At 36.9% G+C, this 19849-nt stretch overlaps 1 protein-coding gene across 1 annotated transcript in view; it reads right to left on the reverse strand.

Moving 5' to 3' along the window:
• CRISPLD1 (cysteine rich secretory protein LCCL domain containing 1) overlaps window positions 1–13934 on the reverse strand; it is a gene marked incomplete at both ends in the record, with an annotated part of 39578 nt that extends 25644 nt beyond the window's left edge. Inside the window, one exon of the mRNA XM_084230448.1 lies at window positions 13677–13934. Coding sequence (XP_084086574.1) covers window positions 13677–13934 — 258 coding nt within the window. The remainder of the gene's footprint in view (window positions 1–13676) is intronic.
• Between the last annotated feature and the right edge of the window lie 5915 nt (window positions 13935–19849).

The raw sequence follows: 19849 nt of genomic DNA on the forward strand, positions 1-19849 counted from the left end.
AAAGTTTATAAATCACCTGGAGATCTTGTTAAAATGCAGATTCCGAACCAAGAGAGAAATCTAAGATTAGATATTTTAAATGCCTGCTACCATTACCACAAAATAAAAAACTGAACTTTGAGAAGCAAAGTTCTAATACATGCCCATTGATATTTTCCCCAATGGAGTGTTCTTTATGCCTTTCCTTGGTTACTTACACTTTTATCTTTTCCTGAAGTCCTGTTCATATTCTCTCTCCTGTTAGTAGTCATTGCAACGAGAATATTCAGTTTATCTGAACCTTCTTACACATATAATTTACCAATACTACCAACGCATTCTCCTAAATCTGCCTCTGTTGCTTTGGGTCTTTATGCCCAAACATGAATTTTAAATCAAAAACTGAGTCTCATACTTTTTTGTATTTTCCAGTGTATTTAATATGAAATGTGGCATACAATAAATACACCAACATGTACTCATTATCTCTAATCTCACAGTTGGCCTGGTCTGAATAATAACTTTGATCAGAGATACAGAAGCCTAAGTTTGCTGTCTCAAACATTCACATGTGATATAAACCCAGGTGGAAGGGTATTCATAAGGTACCTATGCTAAACATAGGTAAAGTCATGAAAAGCTGGACCTGGATTATCTTTGTAAATCTTTCTTTACATTTTTATGATGACATCATTATTTTTATTGTCACCTAAGAAGAGGAAAGATAATAACCTTCAAGACTACATTCTGCATGTCTGAGACCTCAGTAATTAAGGAAATAAATTGGTAATTGAGAATGTGCCACCTATGAGTTTTTAAGTCTTGACCTGTGGCCATCAGCTCATTTTCAAAGAATGAAAACTTGTGTTTTTGTTTACTTACAGACTATAAATTTTAGATAGATGCAAGCCCAATTTAAAAGTCAAGAATAGAACAATACATGATAGGAAAGATAAACTCATAACTCTAGAGTGTCTACTTAAATTTTTTTTCATATTTTATATTTAAATATCAAAACAATAAGTTCCTCATTGTTTTATATTGAGCATTCCATGTTATGTTTTTACTAATAATTCCTACTTGAAATTGTTATGCTTCCAGTCATTGGGAGCTATGTAAACCATATGGCTTCCTGTTTCCCTTGACTGCTAGGAAACTCAAAGCTAGTTTAATAGCCACAGCAATCTTTTTTTTTTATTAATCAGATTTACAGGCATCCCTTAGGAATATGCCTTTACCTTTGTCTTCTTCAACAATCAATGACTTTGATGGTGATTTTAAAAAACAACAAAATGGTTTTCAAAAGTCTTTTAAAATTTGGGGAAAAATATTGTGCAAAATATTCATTTGCCCCCACATATCTATCTTCAGGCCCCTGCTCCTTTGCTCTGCATCCCCAAAGTTTCAACTATGCATACTCAGTTACTTTATGCTCTCTTTTTTTTTTTTTATAGAGGCATGTTTATTTATTTTATTTATATGTTTGTTTGTTCTGTTTACACATGCACTGGGTACAGTCAGAAGCGCGGGAGGGTGAGAGAATTCACCAGAGCCAGAGCAGGGAGCAGAACAGGCAGAAGGACCGAAGTACACTGCTGAGGGGAGCAGCGGGCGGCAGGAGAGGTCTGCGCGCCATGTGGGACCCTCCTCCGGTGGCCGGGGAGCAGCCGGGGATCGAACCGGCGTCGCAGAGGCCGCGGGCAGCTTCGCAACCCAGCGCTCAACCACTGCGCCACCGGGGAGGCCCACTTTATGCTCTCTTGAGCTCTGGATTCCACTTTCATTTGGCAATGGGAGAACACAGACAGGAAGTCAGAAGGTAGGACTTGAATTTTGGTACATATTACTCCCTCCAGAATCCCATTCATCCCCTCTGTGTTCTCTGCCTCACCACGATGGTGTCCACACCTTCTTACAGAGCCCTACTGAAGGCTCTATGCTTACAAGGGGTAACACTACCAGTCAAGCCGAGGTGGCTGCCAGCCCTGGTGTTTCACCTTTGCCCCAACCATAAATCTGCACATAGATCACTTGTTGTTTTTCTGTAGAACTCCTGTTATTGTGGCATTTGTTTCCTGCTGAGAATATCTGAGAATTGAAATTTCAAAGAATTTGTAATAGCAAACTGCTTAACATAGTACCTGATACATACTAGATCTTAATAGATGTTTTCCTATTCTTTTAAATATCTGCTTTATAATTGTGATTCAGTCACTTTATGAAACATTGCTGACATTCATGTGACTAAGAAAGAAATTCATATCCAAAATTTTGAATGGTTGAAAACAACTGTCACTTAAATTCCAATAAAAAAGTAAATGGTCATTTTAGAATTCAAATTTAATGTAATGTTATCCATAAAACATATTTCACAGTAAGTGATTCCTAGATTTGTTTTGAATCTATTGACAATAAACTCTGAGGCGTTTGCCTGCATTAAATTTCCAAGATGTTATTTCCACGGAATCTTTCAAGTATCCCTAAAGTCTAGTTGACAACATCCACAGTTGTTTAACATGTGTTAATTAACCCCAAATTTGAAAATCCTCTGTAGTAACTGTTTCACTTACAAATGTCAAACTAATACTACCAAATTATGTCAAATGAAATGCTCCTTTATAGGCATACAGAGTGAAAAATAAATAGAGCTATTTATTTTTGAAGCTGCCATGATTCACACTTGGTAAAACAAGATTCTTTTCATCTTATTTGGGAAGATATGTCCTCAAATATTTCCATATGAACACACAGACCAGTTCTTGCAATGACTGCCATGTCCTCCCCATTGATTCAGAGGCTCTCTACCACAGTCCCTACCACACAGTGGCTATAACTTTTTCCACTACTGTTTCAAAGTGTACCTCTTCTAGAAGCCTTTGCTGGTTACTGCTTTATTCTGAAATTCCTTAAGGTTTATAGGTAGTTTAAAATATATTAACCTGTATTTCTTACCACATTGTGATTTACATCTTTTTCTCTAGCAAAAACTTAAGCATTCTGGTTATTATATCTCTTGGTAAACACATTCCTGCTTGTTCAGTGGTCTAACAATCCATACTTCATGAGACAGTTGTCTATAATCCCATGTTAACTCTCTCAACATCACCAAAATCCAATGCTAATTTTGCTGCCACACTAATTAAAGAATGATTTTACCCTAACCAAATAACTACCGTACTTAAAAATATAAAATTAGGTAAAACATAAGCACAATACTTCATTAAAAAAAAGTGCTTTTGTAGTTTTCTAGCTGCAGTTCCTTGTCATAACCAATTTAATGATATTTTATTCTGCCCACTTTAAATCATTATTGAAAATCTAGTCATCTTTTTTTGTTTTTTCATTCTACTTTTTTTTCTTCCCAACTAAATAAATTGAGGTTAGAGCATGTCAGTCAGCCAACCAGATGGGGAATGCAAAAATTACTAAAGCACTGTCCCTTCCCACAAAAGAATGTTAAGGCTAGAAAAAGAGACAGAGATGTAAATAACAGAGGCTGAGGCATGTATGAAACCAGGAAGATGGGGTGGGAGAGCACCTAACTCTATGGGGGAGGGTTCAGACAAATGCAAATTATTCTTTAGGTGAGTCTTGAAGGAAAAGGAGAACTTCATTAGAGAGAAAACAATGATGGCATAAGGCTTCCAACATAGGCAAAAGTGACCAGGCTTGTTAAGATACATTACACCACATCAAAAAAACCCAGGGCTTATGAAATAATGACATATTTTCCCATGAAACTGCTTTTTATTTGTTTAGACTATAGTCACTGTGTTCACAGACATCCTGATTATCAACCACTTGGTCTTTTCTTTGTAGGGAACCCTGGTATTCCATTTTCACTGGAGTCACCCAACCCCCCCAACACTATTCCTTTGTCACTTTGGTTTCCCTTCTTTGGATAACATATGATATCACTATGGTTTCCTTGAGCATATTTTAAATCTTCGGTATTTCAGACATGGATTTGCCATGTCTTGAGCAAATATAAGATAAACATTTAAGTTTTATGTTTAGAACCATTATTGTATTGTCCTGTTTTGGTGATTGTTTTATATGAGGGGCAATACATTCAGGAGAGAGTCTATAAGCAGTAACTCTCATTCTCATTCCTGGATCCTATATAATGTTTATTATCCTATTATCTAGTCACCTCCCCTCCCACAATTGCCCATTTTAAAATTCTACTTCTCTCCACATGGCCTTTGTAGTTTATGCAGTCACTGACTGCTCTTCACTTTTCTATATCCAGCAGAACTGCGCCATTAGCTAATTTTGAGCTTTCATTTTCCACTCCTCCTCCAATTAGATTAACTTAAACAGTCTTGGTGAATCCTAATGTGCAAGCTTCTTCATCTTTTTTGGTTTCTAAGTACTTGTTGAAAGGGAATGAAAAAGAGTTTCTGTTTTTCTGCATTGATAGCTACAGTTGCTAACTTATAAAAAGAGAGAAATGAATGTGATAGCTGAGGGAGGGAAAAAGAATCTGAATTCTAGATTCAAATTCTCATGTCTCCATTTAGCACTTCCTCCAAGGAGCCTAAAGCCTTCTACTCAAAGTGGGGTTCCCAGAACAGTGGCTGCCACATCACCTGAAAGCTTGTTAGGAATGCAGAGGTTTGTGGCCCACCTCAGACCCAATGAATCAAAATATGTATTAGTTTGAGCAGTATTAGACTTACACTCCTTATGTCTGTACCCCATGCTTTTCCATGGAAAAAAATCATGTTATCCTTAATTTTCTGATGACTAATTTCAAAATATTCTTTGGACCAAAGCTTAAAACATTAAGTATGTATAGCCTGATAAACTGTGTCCAAATTCTATTTCACCTTCGAGGTTAACGAAATGGCAATATTAAGAATTTGTTGCCTTTTCCCCAAAAGTTCTATATAATTTGTTCACTTTATCACATCTTATTGATACTATTAGTTAAATAGAGAGAGAGAAAAGATTCATCAGATCATAGTTTCAGTCCCTTATCTTCCATGAGCATGGCACATCATTAGTTCAAGTTAGATACTGGGATCAACAGCCGCAAATTTTAAGAACTGTACTTAGCAATCAGTTTGCAATTTGAACCTCAAACATAGAGCTTGTATCAGAACTTGATCTGTATTACCTAATCTCTGAATACTTTAAAAATTGAGGCCCTACTAATATGCCTTTGAACATTTCTTTTTAATTTCTAGGAGCTACCTAGTTAAATGTCTCTAGAAGTCAAGCAGGACCTATGGCAACTAGAGAAGGCATCATTACTTTAAATCTCCCTAATTTTTTGAAATTTCTTAATATACTTTAGCAAACTTATTCCATATCTATTAGATTTTTTTCACTTAAAGAATTTTGAACCCAGTGAACTTAAAACACCTACAAAAATTCCATACACTTGACTCCACAAAGATCCACATGTACTATCTCCAAAATTATGATTTCATAAAAGACTTAGCCTCATACTCCTTCTTTCCTGCCAGCTCCTCTCAGTTGATGATATTGTTTCACGCTTCACTAGAAAAAGCAGAAACATCCACATGAAAATTCTCTTCTCTTTTCCTCATTAAATACCCAAAATACTTGCTTCTGTACTCACAGACTCAGTCTTTACTGTTAGAATAAATGAACTGATTTCACATTTTGTTTTTGTTACCATGCCAAGCACTCTCTTAACTTCTTCATTTCTATCATTGGCCAACATGCTCTTTAAAAACAAAACAAAAAAACATTTTCACATTTTCTTCTAGCAATAATTCCATTTCTTTCATCTCCTTCACAGCAACACCATCTTCAGGAATTAATGTTCCTTCCACTTTCTCACCTCCCACTTTCTTTATTTCTATTTCAGTAGGAATTCCAGTTATACCCTACCACTGAAATGATCAAAGTCACCAATTACCTCCATGTTGACAAAACCATCCTGAGCTTTTCTTCACCTTACTTGCTCTCAGCAATATTCAAGTGTTGACATCTCCCTTGCTGAAATCTCTTCTCCTGGCTTTGGGACAAGTTTATCTTGTCTTTCCCTCCATTCCTGCTTCTTCTTTACTTCCTTTGCTACTTCTCCCTTCTGTTCAAGCTTTATATATTTCTGGGTATTCAATCCCTGTCCATAAAAATCTTCTCCTTAAACACTATTGTTCTGTCAGTTAATTTAAAATGAACTAACATCCATGACTTCTATATTTTGATCTCAGCTCCTACCTCTTCTGAGACTGAGGAGGATTAAACTCAATTGCAGATGTTATATATGGTAGTGCAAACTAGATTTTGGTCCAAAAGAAAGTCCTTATTTCACTCTCGCCTCCCTCTGTCTCAGCAAATGTTCCAACTATCCATTAGAGTGCTTAAGTAAAAACTTAAGAGCACCGGAGATTTTTCCTGATCCTTCACCTTCCACCTTAACGCAATTGACAAATGCTAACAGCAATGCCATGAAACACATCCTGAAACTGCCCACCTCACTCCATATTTACCACAACCACCATGTTTGCAATGACCATCATGTCTCACTCAGACTACAGCAATGGCTTTCTAACTGTCTCTCCACATTCAGCTTTCATCCCCCTCAGACCATTCTCCACAAAGCAGAGTAAATTTATGAAACTGAAAATAGGACCAGGCCAATTTCTTGCAAGAAATTTTCCAATGGCTTTCCAGTTCACTTGGAATTAAATTCAAATTTCTTCTTACCCCAAGGTCCAAATGGGATCTGTCTATGATATTATGTCTACTTCATTCCCTAGCACTTTTCTAATTATTGAATAAAATTTGGTCACATTAGCCCTCTTTGTGATACCTGAAATCTCCCACTTCTTTTCTGATTTAAAGACACTGTGTCCAGGGCCTCCCCAGTGGCGCAGCAGTTGAGCGCTGGGTTGTGAAGCTGTCCGCAGCCTCTGCAGCACCGGTTAGATCCCCGGCTACCGGGTGAGGGTCCCACATGGCACGCAGACCTCTCCTGCCGCCCGCTGCTCCCCTCAGCAGTGTACTTCGTCAGTCTGCCTGCTCTGCTCTCTGCTCTGACTCTGGTGAATTCTCTCACCCACCCGCGCTTCTGACTGTATACAGTGCTTGTATAAATAAATAAATCTTTAAAAAACAAATAAAGACACTGTGTCCAGTATTCCTTTTTCCTATATCTCTGTACCATTTAGCTCTCTGCTCAAAAGCCACCAACCCAGAGGAAGCTTTCCCAGCTTCCAAATATGATTAGTTTTACATATTTCATTCTCTATCATCTTACTCTGTTAATTTTCATTAACCAAATGAACTTTTTGTACACTAATGTACAAGCATTAAGAATAGTGCCTGGCACAGAAATGTTCAATCAGTATTTACTGAATTTAATACTTTCTTAAACACAAATTATTCATGAGAATAATGAATTATTTTAATCAATTGTAAATGTCTTCTGAAACAAGATTATGAAGGAATAATTACTTATAAAAGTAAGTTACTTAAACATACCTAATGTAAAATCCTCATCAGACAATTGTCACTTGAGTCTTTTACTATTTCTTCCAATGAACAAAATGTTATATAATATATGTATACATATGTGTGTACAGCAGACTTGTAAAAATCTGGCTTTAACTGTATTAGTAAAAATCATTTAAAATATAAAAATGTAAATTACAAATAATGTGCAATTATTGACAGAGCTAATAATTTTCTCTGTTTTTCTTTATTTGGCATCCAAACATCATGTTCTCTCTGATTCTCAATTCCCTCCTCACTTTCCCTACCTCTATATTTTAAAGTGGGTCCAGGGTTCAATTCTTGAACATTTCTTCTTTATCTATACTCATTCCCTTGATGATTTCATCCCTTTTCATCTAAATACTGTTGAATCCTAATTCTAACTACCAATTTAGAAACCAATTATACCTAATTGTCAAATGTCTAATTGAACATATGACAGATTCACTTGAATATTTAAATGAACTCTTAAAATTAATACATTCAAAATTGACCTCCAGCTTTCTCTACTTCAAAGCTGATCCATTCATTCTCTCCTGTCTTAGAAAATGGTAATCCCAGATGTTCAGGCAAAAAATGTAAAGCCATACCTCTCATCCAAAATCTGAAAATGAATAAAATCCAGTGGCATACTCCACAAGAGTGTAACTGGCTATTATTGCACAGGAACTCCATCACTCCCCTGTTCTGCTTCGCACACTAAAGTTTTCATATTTTGGCATTCATGGAGTGAGAAAGTGGACAGGATTTTGGTAAGCAATTGCCAAGCACACTGGAAAATACCAAACATCCTTATTCTGAGGAGGCAAAGTTTGAGTTCAACCTTCATGGTAAACTCCTGATATTTATTGAGTGAAGGAATAAATAAAAACAATTTCAAAATTTTGTATTTTTTTCTGGCTCCACTGTTCCATTCTATTGAAATGGCTTCTCTCTCTTGCCTCTTTCAAAGACACTAGAAATGCTGCTTACATTTAGGGAGCATTTACATTTAATCTCCCAGAACTCTATGGTAATTACTAGATTCAACAGAACTGTAATGTCACTTTGTTCATATAGGTATTGCTGTCTTTGGTGCAATTTCAAAAAAGGAAAAATATATTAATTTAAAAGCACATACCTCTTTTTTAAAAGAACCTATCCAAATTAAGATTTTCTAAATTTCAAAATTCTGTAGCCCAAAATACTTGAAACCAAATATAACTTAAAACATGAAAACATTCTAAGAAAATAAAATTATTTTTAAAAATAAAGAAATCTTGATAATTTTAAATAATGTTAATATTCTTTGAACCAAAAAAGATATTTCATGTACCTTTAAGTGTATGTTGATTATATTGGATATTAAGAAAAGATTCAAATATTTAAATTTTGAAAACTACCAAGTACTTGCAAGTGCAATGGGGGAAGGAGTGAGGGAGGGAGGGAGGGAGGGAGGGAAGTGCTTTAGAAATCAACAGTTGTAATAAAAATTTAATTGCAATGTATTCTTCCTGCTACTTTTAGCAACATAAGAAAAGTGTCCATGTAAATGAGTTATGAGGGCATCACTCCTTTAATCTGAGTTTTTCTGGATATGTCACTGGTGCCAAGTAAAGTCAGAAAATATGGTTTTATGAGGCTAAGCAGAGCAACTCACAAGTTAATGATCACTTTTTCAGGCTTGTATTCAAGCTATAGTCAGTCAGTAATAGGACAAACCTCAGATTAGTATCATCCTGTTCAACAAGCTAAACTGTCCCATGCCCATTGCATGGGATTATCTACTTTATTGAAGCACATAAGGAAAATGAAAACTAAATATAAAACAAGAAACATGATTCCCAATGTTAAATACAGCCTTAGAAAGAACGTAAGTGACAAACTGGAATGAAGCCATTGTTTGCATTAACATGGACCTGAAGTCCCACTGGTTGTTTGGCTCTGGCCACCTAGCAAAAAGATGTATTCTGTCCTACATTTGAAAAAATGGCTGTGCCAAGATTCTGCCCATAGTCTTACACATGTGGAGGTGAGGCAGACAGGCACAGCAATCAACCTCCAGGCAGGCTGTCAACAGTTCTCAAAGACATGGAAATTGTTATAATGGTGGAAAATGGCTTATATACTTTGGCCCATTTATCCTTTTTTAAACCAAGTGTCTGGCTGCTAAAGCACATTCTAGAATAAGGTAGATTTTGTACCACAGTAAACTATTCTGGGTTTTAATCAACCTACAATGCTTTCAAAGTCCTATGATAAAAATGTATAATAACAGGTAACTAATGAATTAGTTAGTATTAATTCATTTTGTTGTTTTAATTTCAGAATATTTGAATATTTTAACATTATCTCTGTAGCTCTAAATATACAATGCCATTTTTATATTCCAGGAATTTTTTAATAGAAAAAAATCATAAATTATTTGAAGCATTTATGATTTCAAGAGTATTTCCAGTTTGTCACAACAATATCTCGTACTGGTGATATCCCCTTTGCGAATTCATTTTAATTCCTCTCTCTTCCCTGTCCTCCATGTTTATCTCACATACTACTTACTACTTTTTCATCCACCCATCCCTTCATTCAACACACACTTAACTTTGAACAGTATTCAATCTACAAATATTTACTTCTGTGCATCAGGCATGGAGTTATAAAGAAAATTAAGGCATGATCCTTACCCTTCCAGAAATTCAAAGTCTTGAAAAGTAAAACAGACTCAAAAATATTTAATTTCTACAAAATTTTAATACCATAAATAGGCTTCAATAAAATAACTGAGGTGTATAGAAGGAGTAGGATAGGAGAATGGGGTACACCAGAGAAAGCTTCACAGAACAGAAAATAATGAGCTTAGTTTTGAGGGAAAAAAGTAGGAGTTTGTCTGGACACAGAGGAAACTGAATGAATGAGTAAAGAGACACAGAGGCATAAGGAAGCAAGATATTTAAGAACTTAAAAATAGCAAGTAGCTCAAAGCAAACACAGATACAAATAAATGCAAGGGAGTTAAGGACTATGGGGAAGGTTGAACTAGACCTGCCTCCTTTCATAAGCTACTCAGGGTGAGATTTAACTTGTGAGCAATCAGGAGTTAACAAGAGCTTTGTGCAGCTGAATAACCATCCAAACTTAAGCGCAAAAGCAATTTAGTAACAGTGAGGAAGGTGGACTAAAGCAGGAATAAACTGGTATATTCTGTTGGATGGGAAGCTGTGGCACCAATCTAAGGTTGAGATAATGAATAAAGGTTAGGATGAAACAGAAGAGATGGATTCAAAAGGTTTTATGAGACAGAATCTAGAGATCTGTAGAATGAAAGAAATTCAAGTGAAAACCTGGGAAACAAAGTATTAAGAGATGAGCAGGAAACAAGACAGAACATGTTGAAGGAAAAAAAAAAAAACAGAAAACTAAAAGAACCAAGTGCTGGTGTTAAAACTCATGGAAAGGAAGTAATTGAAGAGCGAGTATGCGCAGCAACATCATTTATCTTACATCATTCAACCACTAGGCTTTATATTCTTACATTGATTTTACCAACAAGAAAAACAAAGCCCCAGAATGTTTCCTGTCAGAATTCACACACCAGTAAGCAGAGACAAAATGTGAACGTGCTCTCCAGGTACAAAAAGTATTTTTCCCTCTAAAATGTATTGCCTCTTTAGCAACAGCTTTATTTGATGACATTGAAGCTCCAGGTTTTCAATTCACCCTCAATGAAACCCTCGGGGTCACTGGCTATCATAATCAATAACTTATTTCTCTCCTTCCTAATTCTGCCATAGTCTGCTTTCATCAACCTATGCTAATTCTCTATAACCAGCTTGCTTTCCCAGTTTGATTTCATCCATTCCTCTTCTCTAATTCAGGTGTACCCATCATCCTTTGCTGCCATTTCCTGGACTATCTTCCTGGAACAATATATTCCTCCTCCTCCTCCTCCCCTGAACTTTAACCATTTGGAATATCCCATTATTCTAAGCTTCTTTGGCATTATTCATACACATAAAAGAATTTTGCGTCCTTTCTTACTTGAACATTTTCATGTGTGTCTAGTCCATCTTCTCAACTCAAAATCTTTTCAAGGGAAGATGTGATAATGACATATAGAGTATAAGTAAAAAGTGGCGCCACTTACCATAGGACATTGCAGATTTTACAGCCAATTTTTGTCTTCCCAGGATAAATATACTTTAAATAACTATTTGTATAATTTACACTTTCACATAACATATGGCCAACATATATGTATTTATATTGTATATAATACCTGAATAAATAGTATTTCAAATAAAATAGCATGTTCCCTTGGGCATCCCCTTAAATCTGTATTCTCGAAAATGTGATACAATACTACAGTGGAGCAATGAACTTCTGTTCAGGCCAGTTAAGAGCCAAGACACAGTTTCGTGCTAATTTTATCTAAGGCAACACAACATAAACGCTGGCTGGTTTCTTAAACTACATTTCAAGGATAGAAAGAAATAGGTGAAAAAAAAAGCTCATACAAATACCCCAGGCCAGATATCATACAATAGGCAGTTATTTTCTTTGGAAATCAGACATGAAAAACAATCACAAAACTGTTTTTTCATAACTTTTCCTGTTACTTGAAACACATACAAATATTCTCATGTTTTTTTCTTTTCCCCTTTTGGTGGGTTTGAATGCCCAAGTTTTTCGTTATTTTAAGTAAAAAGTAACTGAGTATGTATCTATATGGAGTAAGGATACAGGCCTACTTGGAAATTTCCGTAATTAGCTTTTTCTGTTTGAGAACTCACAGATGAAGAAATCATAGAATTTTTTACTTTGGACAAACACTAAAATACATAAAAAGCAAAAATATGAGACATTACATAGAAGAGTAAAGGTTTCCTTACATAGTCTATTTAAGCAGCATGAAGAGATATAAAGTTAGCTACATATCTCCATAATATTTACTGAGACCTGATATATGCCCGATAATGAGCTAATAAACATTACTAAGTTTTCTCATTCAATCCCATTACAACCCTTTAAGGTGTGAGTACACATGCTAGACATGAGGAAGCTGAAACCCTAGAAACTGGTAAATTGTCTAAAGTCACACCACTAGGGGGTATCAGTGCCAGGATTTAAACCCTGCCTGACAACCCAGATCTACTTCTTAATCTCTGAGTATCTATTTTCTTTTTTTAAGGTAAAGTATTTTCTAGTAAAATAATATAATGCCATATTTTGTAGTGTGAACTAAGAATGTCCATGTTTCATGAAAGATTCCTAAATGGGGACTACTCATCAGAACTAATGTAAATGCAAAAAAGGAAAAACTAGAATTCCTGAAAGTTAATTGCACCCTGTATCTAAAAGAAAAACATTACCAACTTCCAATGTATATTAAATAAACTTTTCTACCACCAATGATTATTATGTCTCTGCTAATGCAGTCCTAATTTATGCAAATAGTATAAAAGGTTCGAAAAATTTTCTGAATATTCGGTGTAAATAAATATTTCTACATATTTTCTGAATAATATTAGTACATTAATGAATTAATATTAGCATATTAATGAGTTATATGCTAATAAAGCAATTCTGCTTCCCAAATTTGCTAATTTACTCCAAGAGTAAATAAATATCAGGTTATTAAGCATGTCACATATTTTTATTTGCTTCTTTGCCCAGGCTTACATTCATACTTCAAAGCTCATAAATATATCCAAAAGGAAAAAAATGCTACCACCAAAATATTCCTTAGCATAAAGCAACCATAGAAATGTACCCTTTACAATGTTATATGTATGTAAGACACAAAGGCCCATTAGAAATTATATATATCAGCAATCCAGAAAACTACTTCAGATTGTTGTCTGATTTCTCACATCATCTATTTTTAAGAAGGTTCTATTGGTTACAAATAGGAATCAGCTGTTCTCAGTCAGTTAAAAGCAAATACACTAGCTGTTTAGCCTTTTTTTTGTACAGGAATCCTCCAGGTAAAAAGTAGAACTGAAAGCACATAGTAGGAACATTGCATCTTTAGATTCTTAATTCTGCTTTGAATTTCAAAGAGCTCTCAGAATTATAGGAACACTAATAAATAATATTCAAGGAAGATATTCTTGAAGAAAATCTTTTTTAATTCCATACATGACAAATGACAAAAATTAAATAACACCAAAGGAATTTAAGCATGGAGGCTGAAAGCATCAATAAAAATTTCTTTGTACATACCATTTGAAAAAATTCCTTACCATATACTCCATATTAGAAGCTGTTGGATACACCTGACTTCGTAATTTATTATGAAGGTCCAAGATACTCTGCATGTCATTGTCTGTGATGGCCCTTTTCCCTCTTTGCTTGGCCGTCCACCACTCACCATCCTCATCCATGTACTTTTCCAGAAGTTTCTCCAATAAAGTGGCATTAGGAACCACCATGGCTGGAATTGCTCTAGCCATGAATAGCACTGTGGTTACTCTGAGCCACTCCCTCGCGGTGCACTTCATAATGAATGATCTCACGATTTCCTCGGGAAAATCTCCAAGACAGTCTCTTCCACTCCTTTTGGCTATAAGGACATGCAGTGTGATTAAGACACCAAAGAGGTATTAATTTTGTAACATCAAGAATAAAACAGTAGTTACAAAGTATACCGGTCTGATTTATCTACAAGGCTGGTAAAATGAATATATACTTTGAAAATAACTTATCTCCAACATATATCCTCCCCAGGAGACTTTTCACAAAGTACTGTTTCCACAAAGTAGACAATTACATACTCCAGATAATATGCATAAGGTCAAAAAAGGGGCGAAAGCAGCCCAGAAGAGTGAAAGCTTGAAAATAATTTCGGAATCCCAAGGCCTTAAATGGCTACATATGACATACAGCCTGCAAAAAGTATAATCTATATAGAGTATTTTATATCATTACAGAAGTTCGCATTCCTCTCTCTACTCGTTTTACCCCAGCATCTCCGACGACACATTCAGAAAGTACAAAACATTCTAAAATTGAGGATGTATGTTTTAAAGAACGAGAAAATGCTGTTCATGCATGTATACGTGTGTGTGTGTGTGTGTGTGTGTGTATCTCCTTGGATGCATCCGGAGGACCCAGGGAACTAAAGCAAATGAAATATACACATCACTAGGGGAAGTCTTCTCTTACCAGTACAAGTCAAGAACTTAACCATTATTTCCTGGAAAGTAAGTGCCTAACCTGTAACCTGCACCCGGATAAGGTCAACTGTTCGCCAGCGACCTGGAGCTGTTCCTCCCCTACCCCGAAGGCGCACACCGACCACTTAACTCAAAACCCAGGCTAGCGCGCGCGGGACGGCAGACGTGAAAGTCACAAATCCCCGCACATCTGCGCCGCGGGCGCGCGCCGAGCAGCCCATCCACCCTGCCTGGCCCGTCTGCACAAACGGCTTTATTTTTTAAAGTGGGGCTTAAAGAGAGAAAAGTAGCTAAGAAAAGGTGGGAGCCTGACGACCCAGCGCTGCGTTTAAAAAAGCCCTTACCTCTCCAGGGCGCAGTTCCCCCTGAGAGCTGAGCCGAACGAGCCCGCCGGCCTCCCGCGGCCGCGCGCCCCCTCCACGCGGGCCCCACGCACGGGCGGCTCGGGAAGGACCGGGGCACGGTGAGTCCTCGGGCGGCCGGGGCGCTGACTGCAGGGAGACCGCGCCTCGGCCTCCGCGGCTCCTTCTGGACCTGGAAGGAGCGGGGAGAGGGCTCCAAAGTTAGCGCCAGAAATCGGGGCGGAGAGAAGTGGCCGCGGGAGCCAGCCAGAACGGGCGCCGGGCGTTATCTGCAGGCTCGGGGGGCGGGGACACGAGCCGGGTCCGGCGGGGCGGCGGGGCGGCGGGGCAGGCGGCCACTTCGCGCTCCCGCTGGTTGGTGCGGCCGCGCGCTGAGCCGGCCTCCGAGCGCCTCCGCGGCTCCCTGCAGCTCCCCAGCATTTATTGCGGTCCCAGCGCGCACGTGACGCGAGCGCCCCTCCTCGCCCACCCCCACCTCTCCCCGGCCCTGGCGGGAGGCCCGCACGAGGATCGCGGAGCAGCCGCCCGGCCTCGCCCCTGGCCAGGAGCAGCCAGGACGCTTGACCCTCGTGGGCGTGCTTTGGGACTCAGAGACCCCGAGTGGAAGGTCTGGACCTTGGGGGAGGTGTGTGCGAGGAGGGCCCCACCTCCTCCTGCCCCTCAGAGCTCCACTGCGTGCAGAGATCTTCAACCTAGTTCTAGTTCCTTCCTGATGAGCTGGTAACGCGTCGTTAACGACCCTTTCCAAAAAGGAGCTGCCCCTCTGCGCCTGAGAGGAGTGGGGATGGGGTCTGCACCTTCCGTCTTGTAGGCGCTGACAGAGAACTGAGGGGTGGTCAGGGGAGAGAAAGCTTTTCCCTTTTTTTTTTTCGTCAAAAAAGTGCTGCTTTTCTGGGACCCAGTATCCAGAATTGAGTTGTTCTTTTTGGCTCCGTTAAACCTTCAGGTTGACCAGATGGGGAGGGGGTTCATAGAATGATGGTGTGATCGGTCCCTCGGGATTGCCTGGCAATAGAACCCTGTTTCGTTCAAAAAAATTGTGGCATTTGCTTCCCATGGTGGCCACAACACTTTTGCTAATGGTGTAGACACTTATAGAGCTGATATTAAGGGTACCCTCAATTAATTTATCAGTGCCACATGGACAGTAATTTAAAACCCAACCCTAAAATTTAGTTAAATGAGAGTGTCCGTGTTTCTGCTGTCCATGTTGTGGAAAATTACTAATTTTAATTTAACCAAGATTCATCCTACTGAGTGTGGTGCTGCTTCTACAGGTAGGTTTTTGTTTGTTTGTTTTAAACTCATTGACAGGCATTTATTTATCTTTGCTTTCCTGCCACAGTGACCCATGATCTCAATTTTCTTTATTGCTAAGTTTTAGAGAATATATTATATGATCAATTAAAATAAAAGCATTATGATTGTAACTCCAAATCATCCCAACTTTCAGAGTTGTAATTTTGTAGTTTTATAACAACTTAGTCACAAAAAGGTTAGTGTTTTTCAAATGATTATAAATTATTCACATGCACAGGGGTCAGAAAACTGACTTTACCTCCTGGAACCTAAGGGAAGACCCCAAAGTTCCTGATAAAAGAACTGCCATTCAAATAAAGAGCACATTTCCATACTGCAATTTCAATATGTTAATGAAAAGTATATTATCAAATAAAAAAGTAATGACATTACTTTAAAAGTTTTCAGATTTAAATTAGGATGAAGGGAATTAAGATGATAAGGAAATGAAGTTAAATGCATTGACTCCTGAATGTTTTCGTTATAAACTTTTCCACATAACATACATTTCAGACACTCAAAGGCTTACATTAAGCAAAGATTTGGTTTTAAGGTTTTAGTTATGAATCTTTCTCCTGACAAGAAAAAAAGTATTATGTCCCTTGACTGTTTTTATTGGCTTCCAAGTTGAAACTTGTGTTTGTATTTTTATATAAAAGAATTAATTGTATGTTAACTACATTAAACATTAACATATCATTTGTGCATCTTGCTGCACATGATTTAACATATATGTTTGGAAAGCCACTTTGAAGGAATAGTTATAAAAAAATCTTCAAATACTCAAAGATGATATGGTTCATATGTTTTATTATTGAGAAACTATATGTAGACAGAAGAAACCATCTCTACAGAAAATTCATATAAAAGTGTCACCTTAGTTTGTGGCTAAGGCTGTTACTTGTAAAGTCATGGTTGTTTTTAGCATTACTGCTTTCCTGTGGCAGTCACCATTGGTTGTTTAACCAACAACCAGCCTTCCATCCCTTTCTTCTAAGTTCTCAGCCTCCCATTTGCTGGGAATGTCCACTCTCACGTACGGTCAAACTGGCATTCTTGGGAGGTGAATATTGTCCAAGCAATTCATCACAGTCCATCCTTACTAACTGTAATTGACTTAGTAGCAAGGACAACCTGGGCAACCCTAGCTACTGCAAAAGAGAAAGAAATCTGTTTGGGCAGATGAGGAGGAGATTTGGCAAGGATTTTCTTTTGTGATTAAAAAGAGATGTAAAAAAAAAGCAAATGTTCCTTAGGGGGCTGAAGTGTAAGTTTGTAAAATTTAAATGGCAAATGGCGCAGCAGCTGTTACCCTGCTAAGAGAAGGGACTAACCTGAGGACAGAGACCTGTCATCTTGACTAAGCAGAAAAACAGATAGTGCTTGAGTCTGCCCATAGACCAATCCTTGGATACCTATCCTTTTTTTCTGGTTATAAGACATAACTATTGTATAAACTCCATTGTCATTCAGCTACTTGCACTTCAAAGTGCATTAACGGAAACATTTCTAAACAAATCTTCCTCTCGTAATGTTATATTTTCTCCAAGCTGCTGTTATTTTCTGTTCATGTGTGTATACTTTGGAGTTTTCTTTAAGTATGTTTGTGCTTTTTTTTCTCTGTAGTTGTGAAAGTGGACATGTATTCATCTCTAGACATGTCATCCACTGTATATTCATAACCCTCAACCCTTAATCTCAAGATGAGGTACTGACCAATCATCATATTGAAAGTCATCCCTTCACTGGGGAATGGAAATGGAATTTGTATATGGACGTTATTATTAAAACTTTATTGTTGAAGTGTAGCTTACTTGCAGTAAAGAACACAAGTCTTAAAAATAGAGCACGATGCAATTTTACAAAGTTATCACACCTGTATGAAAACCATTCAGATCCAGGTAGAGTACAGAACCATTTCCCAGAAGGCTCCTTCCAGGTGCATCCTCCCCACAGGTCAATCATATTCTGACTTTTATTGAAAATTAGTTTTGCCTGTTTTTAATCCTTACACAGATGGAATCCTACAGCAGACAGTTCTAATACATGACTTATTCTGTGTCTTATTTCATGTATTCAGTAATGTCTGCCAGATTCATCTCTATATATGTAGTGGTAATTTGTTCTTTTTCTTTGATGAACATACCACAATTTATTTACCCATTCTGGTATTCAATAATAGAATTATTTCCAGCTTAGGACTCTTAAAAAGAATGTTATTAAGAACCTTCCTATACATAACTTTTTCTGCACATACTTAGGCATTTTTATTGTCCACATAGAAGGGAATAGAATTCTGGGTCCTAACATACTTCTGCACAATTTGAGTAAATAATTGGGTTGTATACCCTTTCCTTATTGATTTGAACTTGTCCATGTTAAATATAAAGTATATTATGCGCTTTTTATCTATCTCATTTCTTTGCCTTTTCACTTTCTCATTTCTCAATGAACAGGTTGTTCTAATTTTAGTTATCAATCTAATTTTAGTTATCATCTTATCAATCTTTTATGGTTAGTGATATGAGTGACCTGTTGTAGAAATATTTGCTATCACAAGGTCATGAAGAAAAATCTCCTATATTCTAGCTTTATTATTATTTTATATTTTACAATCAAGTTTTCAATCCATTTAGAATGGAATTTATGTTATGTTGTGACAAGGGAGTAATTGAATTTATAATGAAAGATTGCAAGCCCGCCTTTCTTGTAGTTATTAGTAGAAAACACTATGAATTTGTTGTAGGAAGAAAATATAAATTTTAGAATTAAGAGAAAAATGTCTTTGTCCTTCAAGTCTGTCATTCAGATGCTTCAATTAGATTATTTTAAAATAGAAATGCTAATCTCCATATTAATGTCATAACTTGGGAATTCTTTAACCATTTCTTGAATATAAGAAAATAATTATTTTAAGCTTTTTTTTTTAAATTTGCAGAGGACCTATTGTCCACTGGAAGTTTGATCTTCAATCACTAAATACAGTGTTTCATTTTTGAATTATTTTCTACAACCAATGCTGCCCTTGATGCATTTCATAAAAACACAGCTTTAATAATTTTTGTATGTTGCTCCTATGCCTTTCTTAATACTGTTTTCATTGCTTAAAGTCTCTTTTATTCAAGTTTTTTCTAAAAAAAAAAAACACACTCTTTAATCATCATACTTCACAAATGTTTTTGTTAATCCAGCCAGTCATTATCTCTGTTATATTTTCACTAAATCTTACCAATTTCGCTTACATAAATTGTAGCTGTTCATATACTTGTCATATCTCTTCAACAATGTTAAAATGTCCTTGAGAAAAAATATATTATGCTTATGTGACTTTCTGTGAAATACAGTACACAGTACATTTATTAAATACTAACAATTGTCAAGTCAACAAATAAATTTGTATTGGGGGGGTTTTCTGTATTTCTCAGAAAGTACACGCATACCCCTGAACATACACATCTGTTGACAGGAACACTAGTATCCACAAAGTAAACAAAGCACCTCATGCTACAAAAGAGTTTTATCTGCACATATTTGTTTGGACGGGAAAATCTCCTATTGAAACAAACGTTTGTCATAAAG

The sequence above is a fragment of the Talpa europaea genome (genome assembly GCF_964194135.1).
Source record: "Talpa europaea genome assembly, chromosome: 3".
Classification (NCBI taxonomy): Eukaryota; Metazoa; Chordata; class Mammalia; order Eulipotyphla; family Talpidae; genus Talpa; species Talpa europaea.